This window comes from Vipera berus (assembly GCF_964194415.1).
Source record: "Vipera berus genome assembly, chromosome: 1".
Taxonomy (NCBI): Eukaryota; Metazoa; Chordata; class Lepidosauria; order Squamata; family Viperidae; genus Vipera; species Vipera berus.
The window spans coordinates 29,351,821-29,364,263 of record NC_138202.1 but is presented as its reverse complement, the minus strand read 5'-3'; the positions used below and the strand labels follow the sequence as shown (position 1 = coordinate 29,364,263).

At 37.7% G+C, this 12,443-nt stretch overlaps 1 protein-coding gene across 1 annotated transcript in view; it reads left to right on the top strand.

Moving 5' to 3' along the window:
* Positions 1-12,443, top strand: part of KCNH5 (potassium voltage-gated channel subfamily H member 5) — a gene marked incomplete at both ends in the record, with an annotated part of 213,547 nt that overhangs the window by 159,941 nt on the left and 41,163 nt on the right. The window contains one exon of the mRNA XM_081312791.1: positions 11,486-11,738. Coding sequence (XP_081168917.1) covers positions 11,486-11,738 — 253 coding nt within the window. The remainder of the gene's footprint in view (positions 1-11,485; positions 11,739-12,443) is intronic.

Here is a 12,443-nt window from a genome sequence, read left to right as displayed (position 1 = left end):
CTAGTAAAGTTATGCTTAAAATCCTACAAGCTAGACTCTAGCAGTATGTGGACCGAGAACTACCAGAAGTACAGGCAGGATTTCGAAGAGGCAGAGGAACTAGAGATCAAATTGCCAACTTATGTTGGATCATGGAGAAAGCTAGGGAGTTCGAAAAAAAACATCTTCTGCTTCATTGACTATGCTAAAGCCTTCGATTGTGTGGATCATAACAAACTGTGGCAAGTTCTTAAAGAGATGGACGTACCAGACCATCTTATTTGTCTCTTGAGAAACCTATATGTGGGCCAAGAAGCAATAGTGAGAACTGGACACGGAACCACTGATTGGTTCAAAATTGGGAAAGGAGTCTGGCAAGGCTGTATACTGTCACCCTGCCTATTTAACTTATATGCAGAGCACATCATGAGAAAGTCAGGGTTAGAGGAATCAAAAGTTGGAATTAAGATTGCCAACAACCTAAGATATGCAGATGATACCACTCTAATGGCAGAAAGTGAAGAAGAACTAAAGAGCCTCTTGTTGCGGGTGAAGAAGGAGAGTGCAAAACTTGGCTTGAAACTTAACATTAAGAAAACCAAGATCATGGCATCCGGCCCTCTCAATACCTGGCAAATAGATGGGGAAGAAATGGAGGTAGTGACAGATTTTATTTTCCTGGGCTCCAAGATCACTGCAGATGGGGACTGTAGCCAAGAAATTAAAAGATGCTTGCTTCTGGGGAGGAAAGCAATGGCAAATCTAGACAGCACACTAAAAAGCAGAGACATCACCCTGTCAACAAAAGTGCGTATAGTCAAGGCTATGGTCTTCCCAGTTGCAATGTATGGCAGTGAAAGCTGGACCATAAAAAAGGCTGAGCATCAAAGAATTGAGGCCTTTGAACTATGGTGTTGGAGAAGACTCCTGCGAGTCCCTTGGACTGCAAGGCGATCAAACCGGTCAGTCCTAGAGGAGATCAACCCTGACTGCTTTTTAGAAGGCCGGATCCTGAAGCTAAAACTCAGATACTTTGGCCACCTAATGAGAAAGAAGGACTCACTGGAGAAGAGCCTAATGCTGGGAAAGATTGAGGGCAATAGAAGAAGGGGACGACAGAGAATGAGGTGGCTGGATGGAGTCACTGAAGCAGTAGGCATGAGCTTAAATGGACTCCAGAAGATGGTAGAGGACAGGAAGGCCTAGAGGAACATTGTTCATAGGGTCGCGATGAGTCAGACACGACTTCGCAGCTAACAACAACAACCTTCTGTAATGCTGATATATGCATTTTTGTTCGAATATACAGAAGTTGGGAAGCAATTTTCCCTCTAATGGTTTTTTTGTCTGTTATTTGTTCTTATATATATTTTTCAACAAGTTTCACTTTTATTATGAACATTGTATAATTGTATATTCTTTTATTTTCCTAACTATATGACAGTATTTGTGAAAGTGTGGATCTTGGACTATCTTGCTATTCTTTTATAGTTTGAGGAAAGGCAGCTCTAGTAAAAATTGAAGTTTTGTATAAAATCTATTAAAAATGAAAAGAAATCAATGTTATATCCTTTCCAAACTCTCATTGTCAAGGGAACAATTAGAAAACCATGGTATTTAGGAATGGATCTTTCCTTAAATTAGTGCAACTATAATTTCAAAAAAGAGCATGTCTTTATGTAAACATAAAATATTTCTTTAAACTACGTCCAGCTACTTTATGGTACTTTCATTTTGGTGTCACAAACCTAAATCAATGTAAAAAAATCTAGGTTTTTTTTCCAAATGAGAAACCACAGTTCTTTTAACAAGAACCAATACTTTTCAGAAGAGTTGTGTTAGCTTGTGGTCATGCCTAACCACATACCAAAAGAGAAATGGCTCTTTTTATAGCCTTGCATTTAAGGCAGCCAGTTTCATAAAATGAAAGAAATCTGTAAGACCAAAGCTTTAGAAAGATTTATGTGGTCTTAATTGTACAGTTTCTTTTCTTGCTAGTCACCCTTAATTGATTTCTTAGAATTTCTTTAGCCACCTGGAACAATCAAACAAAGAAAATAATATTTTGAACATTTCAAACATTTCCTGTAATGAACGAAGACAGATAATGTTGCAGGATCCTATCTGGATCAGTCAATGGGCCCAGAGGTTTAAGTATTCCCAGCTTTTGGACTCATATTGGAATCCATCCTCAGGGAACTTCTTTCTACCAGGATGTGTATTTCCTTTAATGGTCTAAGCCAGTGAGGGTAAACCTTTTATAGACTGAGTGCCCCAAACTTACCCCACCCCCAGCCCACCCCCACTCTGCCCCACCCACCCGCAGGACCACTTACCACGTCCACAGCCCACCGGAGATCACCCAGGCAGCCCAGCAGTGCCATGGCGGCCACGACCTCCACCTGTGGCCCACAGCATCATCTGCATGCAATGGGGCATGAGGGCAGAATATTATCCCCGCTGCTCAGTTGCCATGTCCTTGGCTGCACTGCTCTGTGTGGGCCATGCTAGGGGGCGGATCTCCTCTGGGGGGGCTGATGGTGAGGAGGGAGCCATGCGGGGAGGTGGGGCTGGGGCAATGGCACATGTGCCCACAGAGAGGGCTCTGAGTGCTGCCTCTGGGATGCGTGCCATAGGTTCACCACCACTGGTCTAAGCTAACTAAACATTAGAAGATTAATAATCTTTAGTCAATACTGTACAAGTAGCCTTGTATTGAAATCATACAATATATTATGTATGCTTAGAATACAACTACTAATAAACATTTTAACAGACTTTTGTCAGCTATGCCCCGCCCTAACTACAGCATCTCTTTATGTTGGTTGTCATCACTCTCCATGCTTCCCCTTCACTTTTTATTGTCCCTGCTCTCTGTTGGGTGTTTCTCATCCATTCCAGCCACTTATCTTAAACTGCCTGGCTATGTTTAGAAAATGCTGAAGGAAAGGGAAAACAATATTGGATTTATCTCCTCCAGGACTGGAAGCTTGCTTTGTCAATCTGAAGAGGAGCATAGATGAAGAAGCAAAGAAGTGTTGTGTTTTTTTCTTGGATTGTTCCTAGTTTTTCCTCTGAATGCCATATATTTATAAGAGCTACCCCTGCATCATCAAACAAAGAGAATAGAAGAAAATATGAATTGACAACTGTCTATCTCTCTCTCTATCTCTATCCGAGAGTGGCATGGAATAGTAAATAAGTTCTTAATGAGTGGAGAGATGGGAGATAGAATCTAGTCTTCTCTTAGGCACAGAAACTATTTGGGTGGCTGTCTCTTAAGCCCTAGGCTGTGGAAAAATAAGCCTAACAATCCACCCTGGAGGCTTCCATTCTGCAGTTGATTGATTCATGATAATGATCATCATCGTCGTCATTGAACAACACTTACAGTTACTATAATTTAAACAGAAATACAGGATGCCTCAGTATATAGCTATTTAAATCATGGTAATTTAGTAATTTGGGGACTGCAGCTAGTTACTCTGCATGCCTGTTCATTCAGCTATCCAGATGTTGCAAGGCCTCTGCTCTTTCTCCATTTAGATGTGCCCTATTTAAAACTTATTTATTCAAAAACAGAATATTTTTAAACAGAGATTTTCATCTAACAACTCTTTGAGTAGAAGATTGTCTTCTGTAAAATTAAGAAGATATGTAATCAACCTAAATTACAGGCAGTCTTTGACTTACAACCGTTTGATTAGCAACTGGTGCTGAAAAAAGTCCAGCGTTTGCACTTATGAATGGTCCTTCCTCTTATGACTATTGTACCACCACCACCACCCTGATCACGTTATTGCAATTTGGGTGCTTGGCAACTGACTCACATTTATGGTTGTAATGTCCTGCAGTCACATAAAGGCAATTTGTGACCCTTTTTGCAAGTTTTCAGTTAAAAAAGGCTGTTCACTTAACAACTGCAGCGATTGACTTAATGACCATTGTAAACATTGTAAAATTTGATCTGCCTCAGCTTATCACCAATCTTCATAAGTTGAGAACACACACATACACACAGAGGCACATGGTAGAGAGTAGAATGTCTATGATGTCAGTTGTGTAATGCACTTCTTTGTCTGAACTGTTTCAATTGTACAGAGATAAAAGAATATAGGTACTAACTGGGAGATGTTGATTTAATTATATACTTGATTGTTAAAAAGATCAGTACAAAAAGATCGTACAAAGATCAATAGAAAATTAATAGTAGAACTCAATAGTCATTTGCCTTCAGCATATACATGCTGTATCTCAGAATTTTGTAGTGCTATCCTAAACAAAATGAATAAGATTATGTCTAATCTGTGCTCTGAAGAGGATACCCAAAATTATTTTTTTTTAACATTTTCAATTACTTAAAAATTCCCATCTGCTTCTGAAGAACAGATTTGGGAGACATATATGGGGGAGACTAGAGGAGATAAAAGAAAACCCATATTGTGTAAACAGAAATTCATTTTTGTAACATTTGCTGAACTGCAAGAATGTCTGTTAGGGAAAAAAATATATAAAAATGTAGATAATAGTGAAAAATATATACAACATATGATTGAATAAGGAAGAATAATTTACAAAGATTATTAGAACAAAATGCATGCAATACTGTAAATGCATGAGAGAAATAATGTATCTGAAAAACAGGTATTTTCTTATAGTTTTTTTTAAGTCACCAACTAATGCGAAAGATTGGAAAAAATAGAATCTGAAAGATATAAAAGCTCACAAACTTCTCCAACTGCATTTTAGGTCTGCTCTTTTTAATCCCTACCCCCACTGAGTGCAGAACTATGTTTATGCATCAAATTATTACACAACAGCCTTTTTGATAGCAATTATAACTGCCCTTTGAATAATACACATTGCCTGGCTTTGAGAAGTGAACATGGCCGCTTGCTTGCTTGGCTTGTGAAGGTGAAATGGGTTCCCCTGGGGGGGAGGTGGTAATTATCAGGTAGCATGCTTAATACATTGGGGTGGACTGGGGGTATCATTTATCCAGTAACTAATTAGTGTCATAGCAATTCCAGCCTCATATAGTCATGAAATCACTGAAGAGAGAAACAGAGCAGTACTGGATCAATCCCTGCAACACTGCAAGGCATATGTTCAAAACCAATATCAATCTTAGTTCCTATGCTCTGTCTCACTGTGTATCTCCCAGACTGACTGGGAATTGAAGCAGAATTTGCTGAGATTAATTTGAAACACATACTTCCTTGTCAATGTTGCATTGGAAAGAAAATTGAAAATTAAGAAGGAAAAAGCTGTTTAAGAACTTTAAAGAGGATTGACAAAAATAACTTCTAGCTTCCATGCAGTACAGAAGGCTGAAATATCAGTGGGAGGAAGAAGAAGGAATGTTATCTGGCCTTGTGACTTGGAGGACTGCTGTAACAATATGTTGAATGTGGAGATTAAAACCATTTTGGTCAGGCTCCAAGTGGGAGCAAATTTGGCGATTTCACTACAACTGATCAGAGGCAAGAAGGAAATCTGCAGGCTGTTACTGCAAATTGTTACTGCTCTTACTTTAAACATGTTACCGAATGAGATGATTATACAGAAATCAGAAAGTGTCAGAAAAGTGCCTCTGCTTAACAGTAAGATACAAAATAAAGAACTAAGAGATCCTTTTGCCAGTTTTAAAGCTAATACAATGCAACCTCTGTTTACTCTCAAGTCTAATCCACTGATTTTTTTAAAAAAAGATAAAATCTGAATGAAGTTTGGATATTTTGCAACTCTGCCCCCAAAATGGACAGAGTGGACCTATTGTTTTTTTGTGTGATACCTAACTGACCAGCCAAACTTTAATTAATAGAACTTCTGTTTGAAGGCATTCTTTATTAGAAGGACTGTCCAGTCCAAATTCATTTTCAAACTTATATGCCTAGAATACACAGGAGAGCCTTATAAATTACAGTATCTGCCAAGAATTGGAACAGCAGTCATTTCATTTACATGAACAAAGCCTGCTCTACTATAGTAAGATGCTGCCGGGAACGACTTCCCATCGCCCAGTGCGCTCACACAGAGAGGGCCTCCTCAGGGTGCCGTCAGCTAGACAATGTCGGCTGGCAACCCCCAGGGGGAGGGCCTTCTCTGTGGGAGCGCCAGCCCTATGGAACCAACTCCCCCTTGAGCTTCGGATGGCCCTGGATCTCCGGCCTCAAAACACTCCTTTTCCATCAGGCTGGCCTGGACTGACAGAGATTTTAATTATGTTTTTAATTTTTAACTTAATTTTAATTTTAATTTATTCTACTGGGGCTATTAATTTAATTTCTTTTTAACTTTTGTATTATTGTATTTTATTGTTGTTAGCCGCCCTGAGTCCTTCAGGAGATAGGGCGGCATATAAGTCCCAATAATAAATAAATAAATAAATAAATAAATAAATAAATAAATAAATAAATAAATAAATAAATAAATATATTTGCAATCAAATCGTAATTCGAATTTATAGATTAATTCAAATGTGCATTCTACTGGAAAACTTAGCCATTATTGTTTTACTTTGGTAATGTGCATTCTGCCTTAGGCTTCTTTTCTCTGCTTGCTCCCTGTTAAAAGGGATAGTTATACCACTCCCCTTACTTTACCCACAACAAGAGCTCTATAAAGCTGAGAGATGATGAGTTGCCCACACTTGTACAGGGGCTTTTTCAGGATGATGTTGGACCGAAATATGAGTCTTCCAAGATTTTAGCTACTACACCACACTGTATTCTTCTATTCTGCCTGCTTCTTCCTTCGTATCTAACAATTCTATTGCTAGCCTTTTGAACAAGAACAGAAAGAAATATGGATCCATGACAGACATCAATTCCAATATATTTCCTATTCTACATCATAGGACAGTGAAGTCAAAATCTAAATTTTTTCAGAGAGATGGAAAATGGAATTGTTCACTGAAGTCAAAACTAAGCAAGACTCCATCCATAACTTGGCTTCTTAAAGTGTACTACAGCCACAGAGGGTTCACTGTGGCTTTCAGCAGGCCATTCAAATGCAGGAGTTGACACCAGAGAAGGCTGCATGCTGAAGAAAAAAAATATATAAATGCTATTTTTATAATTGGGAAAATTAGGGTATAAATAGTTATGTACATAAAAAATATGCAGAAATGGAATAGAATTAATTCAGAGTTTCAATGAGAAAACACACAAAATGGAAATAGATCTGTCCATGTATACACACATTGAGGTAGCTGATGACCAGCACAATCCCTATATTCACCCCAGGTTTTCTACTCCAGCAGACATTTGATGTCACATAATATCAGGCTAATTCTTACTTTAGCTATAAAAGAGGAAGAACCCAAGTTCCCTTTCTTTGCCTTCTGAAAATTTACCTGCACAGACTTTTTAATAAATGCTACTTCTCTAGCTGAGATTTCATTTACATTTTAAAAATGAAAAAAAATCAAGTACATATCTTGTGGATAGATCATTATTTTACAGTCTCTCTTTGTACTTATATTCACTTGGAAGTGGCTTGACTAGAATCTGTTGGAACAGAGCCTCAGTTAATTATTGAATTTGTCCTGATGGATTAGCTGGCTTTTTTCCTACACAGTATGCTCTCATCTTTCTAAATTGCTGGAGAACATGATGAAAGTGTCACTATTGTATCTACAAAAAACAATGCTGTTAGAAATTATACCTATGCACTTGAGAAGTCTTTATTTCTCTCTCTCTGTCACCATGCCAGTCCATTTTCTAAGAACATGATAGTAAAAGCTATTTAGGGTACAGGTTTCAAGGCATAATCCTAAAAGCATTAACTTGAATTTAAAGTTAATATACCAAACTCGGTGGGAACTACTATAAAGTAAGTATATGTAGAATTAACTCGAGTCCCCCCTAAAGTAAATAATTTGTTGCTTTAATTATGAAATCTAAAAGTAAATAATATGAATTCAATTAAATGTTAAATGTTTTCATTTATTTCATTTAAAACTTGTGCATGGCACCTCAAAAACAAAGTACTTTGAGCAACTTACAACATAAAAACAATTCAACTATAAAGCAATGATTTAAAATCATTGTGAACCTTGGTAGAACCTACATTATAACAAGTTTCACATTGATTATATATGAGTATATGGGGAAGAGGTCTCTGTAAATATATGCACAAAGATTCAAATTCTTGGTTCCAACATTTCTTTTGTAATAATTCATCTAGAAGCGTTAAGAAAAATTACTATCATCTATTGTAGTCTCTGTAAATTATACATTTACAATATAGTCAGGTAATACAGGCTTGTCTTAAAAGATCTGACTTTGGAGCTCTTTAAACATTATAATAGATATGCAGATGATACCACTCTAATGGCAGAAAGTGAAGAAGAACTAAAGAGCCTCTTGTTGCGGGTGAAGAAGGAGAGTGCAAAACTTGGGTTGAAACTAAACATTAAGAAAACCAAGATCATGGCATCTGGCCCTCTCAATTCCTGGCAAATAGATGGGGAAGAAATGGAGGTAGTGACAGATTTTATTTTCCTGGGCTCCAAGATCACTGCAGATGGGGACTGTAGCCAAGAAATTAAAAGACGCTTGCTCCTTGGGAGGAAAGCCATGGCAAATCTAGACAGCACACTAAAAAGCAGAGACATCACCCTGTCAACAAAAGTGCATATAGTCAAGGCTATGGTCTTCCCAGTTGCAATGTATGGCAGTGAAAGCTGGACCATAAGAAAGGCTGAGCGCCTTTTATTATGGAGGATCCATGTCAGACGGGACCAAAGCTATTGGAAGAATTATCTAAATATGGTGAGGTTGCCGGACTGCGAATAAATAGAAATAAGACCAAGATGATTGTTAAAAATATGACCAATAAACAAAAAGGTAATCTGGCCGGAATCATGGATATAGAAATAGTCAAGAAAATAAAATATCTAGGGATTAACATTACGGCTAGATGCACTTCACTCAAAAAGGATAATTATGATAATGTAGTGAACCAAATAAAAGGTGATCTGGAAAGATGGGGAAACCTAAAACTCTCATTATTGGGAAGAATCGCTGTCATTAAGATGAATATTCTGCCTAAAATCCTGTTTCTGTTTCAGAATATCCCAATTCAACTCGACTCTAAATTTTTTCGAAATTTGGATAAATTATCACTAAGTTTTATTTGGCAGGGGAAAAAACCAAGAATTAAATTGAAATATTTACAGGACACGAAGGAAAATGGGGGTTTTGGATTGCCAGACTGGGAATTATATTACCATGCCGCGGCCCTGAGCTGGATTAGAGAATGGGTAATCTTGAGAAATAGAAGACTATTAACTTTAGAGGGTCACGATTTGCAATATGGCTGGCATGCTTTCCTATGGACGGAGAAACAAGGTCTTTTCTCGCATTTTCAAAGACATCGGATCAGGCAAGCGCTACTTAATACTTGGAAAAAAATTAGATCTCACAATTACACCAAAATTCCGGTCTGGCTATCCACCCTTGAAGCGATAGTTTACCCAAATCTGTTTGATTTGGGTAACATAATCTCATACAAGGATATTCTGAATGAGGAGGGGGAATTGAAACTTAGGAATGAACTAGAATTACAAGGTATAAAACTCGATTGGTGGGCCTACTTACAAATCCAATCGAGATTTAGGAAGGATAAAAATGAATGGGGGATATATACCTCTGAAACAGCATTGGACAAAATATTATTGGGACCGGACTCTAAACAAATAAGGAATTTTTATAAATTACTTTTGGGATATAAGCTGTTTGAAGAGCAAGTGAAAGACCCCATGTTGACCTGGGCTAACAATTTAGGACATAACATCGACCTAGATACTTGGCAAACAATTTGGGATAGAAATAAAAGGATAACACTGGCCTCATCGTATAAAGAAAATTTATTTAAAATGTTTTACCGATGGCATCTTCCCCCAGCTCGCTTAGCAAAAATGTACACAACAGCATCTCCCAAATGTTGGAAGTGTTCTGAAGAGATAGGAACATACTTCCACACGTGGTGGTCTTGCAGTAAAACACAAAAATTTTGGAGAATGATTTGGATTTGGCTGAAAGAAATATTGAATCAAGATCTGGAGTTTAGTCCAGAACTTTTCTTGTTGGGAATCATGAAAGAGAAATATCCTAAAGATGTGCTATACTTAACGATCCATATTATCACAGCAGCTAGATTATCATTTGCGCAAAAATGGAAAAAGAATGAGATCCCAGGACAAAAAGAGGTTATTAGGAAAATTTGGGATTGCGCTGAAATGGACAAATTAACTTTGGAATTAAAGAATAAAGATCAATCAGACTATTATAGAATTTGGAACAAATTGTATCTTTGGATGGATAAAAAGAAAGGTCTCTATTAGGTTCTACAGACTAGCTCACTGTTTTAAATACTGTGGTATTTTATTGATTTGTAATATAAGTGTATTTAAGTGTATTTTTGATGTACATATATACATGTATATATATATATTTAAACATTGTAGACAAAAAGGTTTGTCAGCTCGCTGGTACTGTGTCCAATGTTTTTAAATAATAAAATTAATAAAAAAAAAAAAATAAAAAAAAAAAAGAAAGACAGACATCATCTGTCAATACAAATTTATGTTTACATTAATATATCACTTTTCATAGCAGCCTGCTTGGAGAATGCTTTTTCCAGAAAGACTGGAACATCCACTGTGGGAAAGTTCATGTTGGCTGAAGACATTTTTTTTATTTTTTTTCCCCTTTCTTCATATGTACTTCATATTTGGATCACAATTTCTTAAGTCATAATGTGGTTAATTTAATTATGGCACAGTATGGTTTGTGACTATATCCAAACATGTTTTACTCAATAAATTGTAATTAAGCTAAAAAAAAAAAAAAAAAAAAAAAAAAAAAGAAAGGCTGAGCGCCAAAGAATTGAAGCCTTTGAACTCTGGTGCTGGAGAAGACTCCTGCGAGTTCCTTGGACTGCAAGGCGATCAAACCGGTCAGTCCTAGAGGAGATCAACCCTGACTGCTCTTTAGAAGGCCAGATCCTGAAGCTAAAACTCAAATACTTTGGCCACCTAATGAGAAGGAAGGACTCACTGGAGAAGAGCCTCATGCTGGGAAAGATTGAGGGCAAGAGAAGAAGGGGACGACAGAGAATGAGGTGGCTGGATGGAGTCATTGAAGCAGTAGGTGTGAGCTTAGATGGACTCCAGAAGATGGTAGAGGACAGGAAGGCCTGGAGGAACATTGTCCATAGGGTCGCGATGGGTCGGACACGACTTCGCAACTAACAACAACAAAAACATTATAATGTATGAGGGTGGAGGCTCAGTCTCCAAGCTAGTGGATTGGTTTCTGAACATTCAGAATCCAAGCCACAAGTATGGAGAATGAACTTCCACCCTCATCCTATACCCGAGCTACAGATATTTGCCATTAGCACAAATATAATGTATTAAAGTAGTTATGTATGTATGTTAACCTTCATACTGTCTGTTTAAAGTGCACTCATTATCATGTTTTTCCTTTCCCTCCAGGTCCTTTCAATATGTCCCAAGGACATGAGAGCAGATATATGCGTGCATCTCAATCGGAAGGTTTTTAATGAACATCCAGCTTTTCGGCTAGCTAGCGATGGCTGCTTGCGAGCACTTGCAGTGGAATTCCAGACAATCCATTGTGCTCCCGGAGACCTTATCTATCACGCTGGTGAAAGCGTAGATGCCCTCTGCTTTGTTGTCTCAGGATCATTAGAAGTCATACAGGATGATGAGGTGGTGGCCATCTTAGGTAGGATGATGAATTGGCAGCTATCTTGTATGGCTGCCATTACTCTGATACAAATGGGGCATTTTTATGCACTTTAAAGTGATAAAACAATTGCTTAAAATGTCAAGAGGGTACTATCACCCAGTCCTTGTTATTTAACAAGTTCTATTTAGAAATGTTGTTGTTATAGGTAAAATCCATGGATGAGTTTATTTTTTGACAAAATTTCAGACTACAAAACTTTAGATCAGGGGTGTCAAACTCGCAATGTTACGTGATGTGTCGTGTTGTACTGTGACTTTTTTTTCCATTGCTGGCAATGGGGTGGGCTCAGTTTCGCCATGACGCATCCAGCCCACGGGCCGGCAGTTTGACACCTTGGTTTAGATGGTGTTTGAATCTATTAAGTTTTGTGCTTAATTCTTATTTTCTTATATAAAATAAAAATGTTTATGTAAAATAAATATTCATATCCTCCCTTTCCCCCTAAGGCTCATAAAGGTGTACATTGAATTTTCTCACTTGGTTTTTAACCACAAGAACCCTGTAAGGGCTTGGGCTGAAACAATTAGTCATGTAGGAACAAAAATTGATCAGCCTACTTCCCCATCATGGGTGACATGATAGCAATGTTCCAATATCTAAAGAGTTGCCACAAAGAAGAGGGAGTCAAGTTATTCTCCAAAGCACCAGAAGGCAGGACAAGAAGCAATGGATGGAAACTAA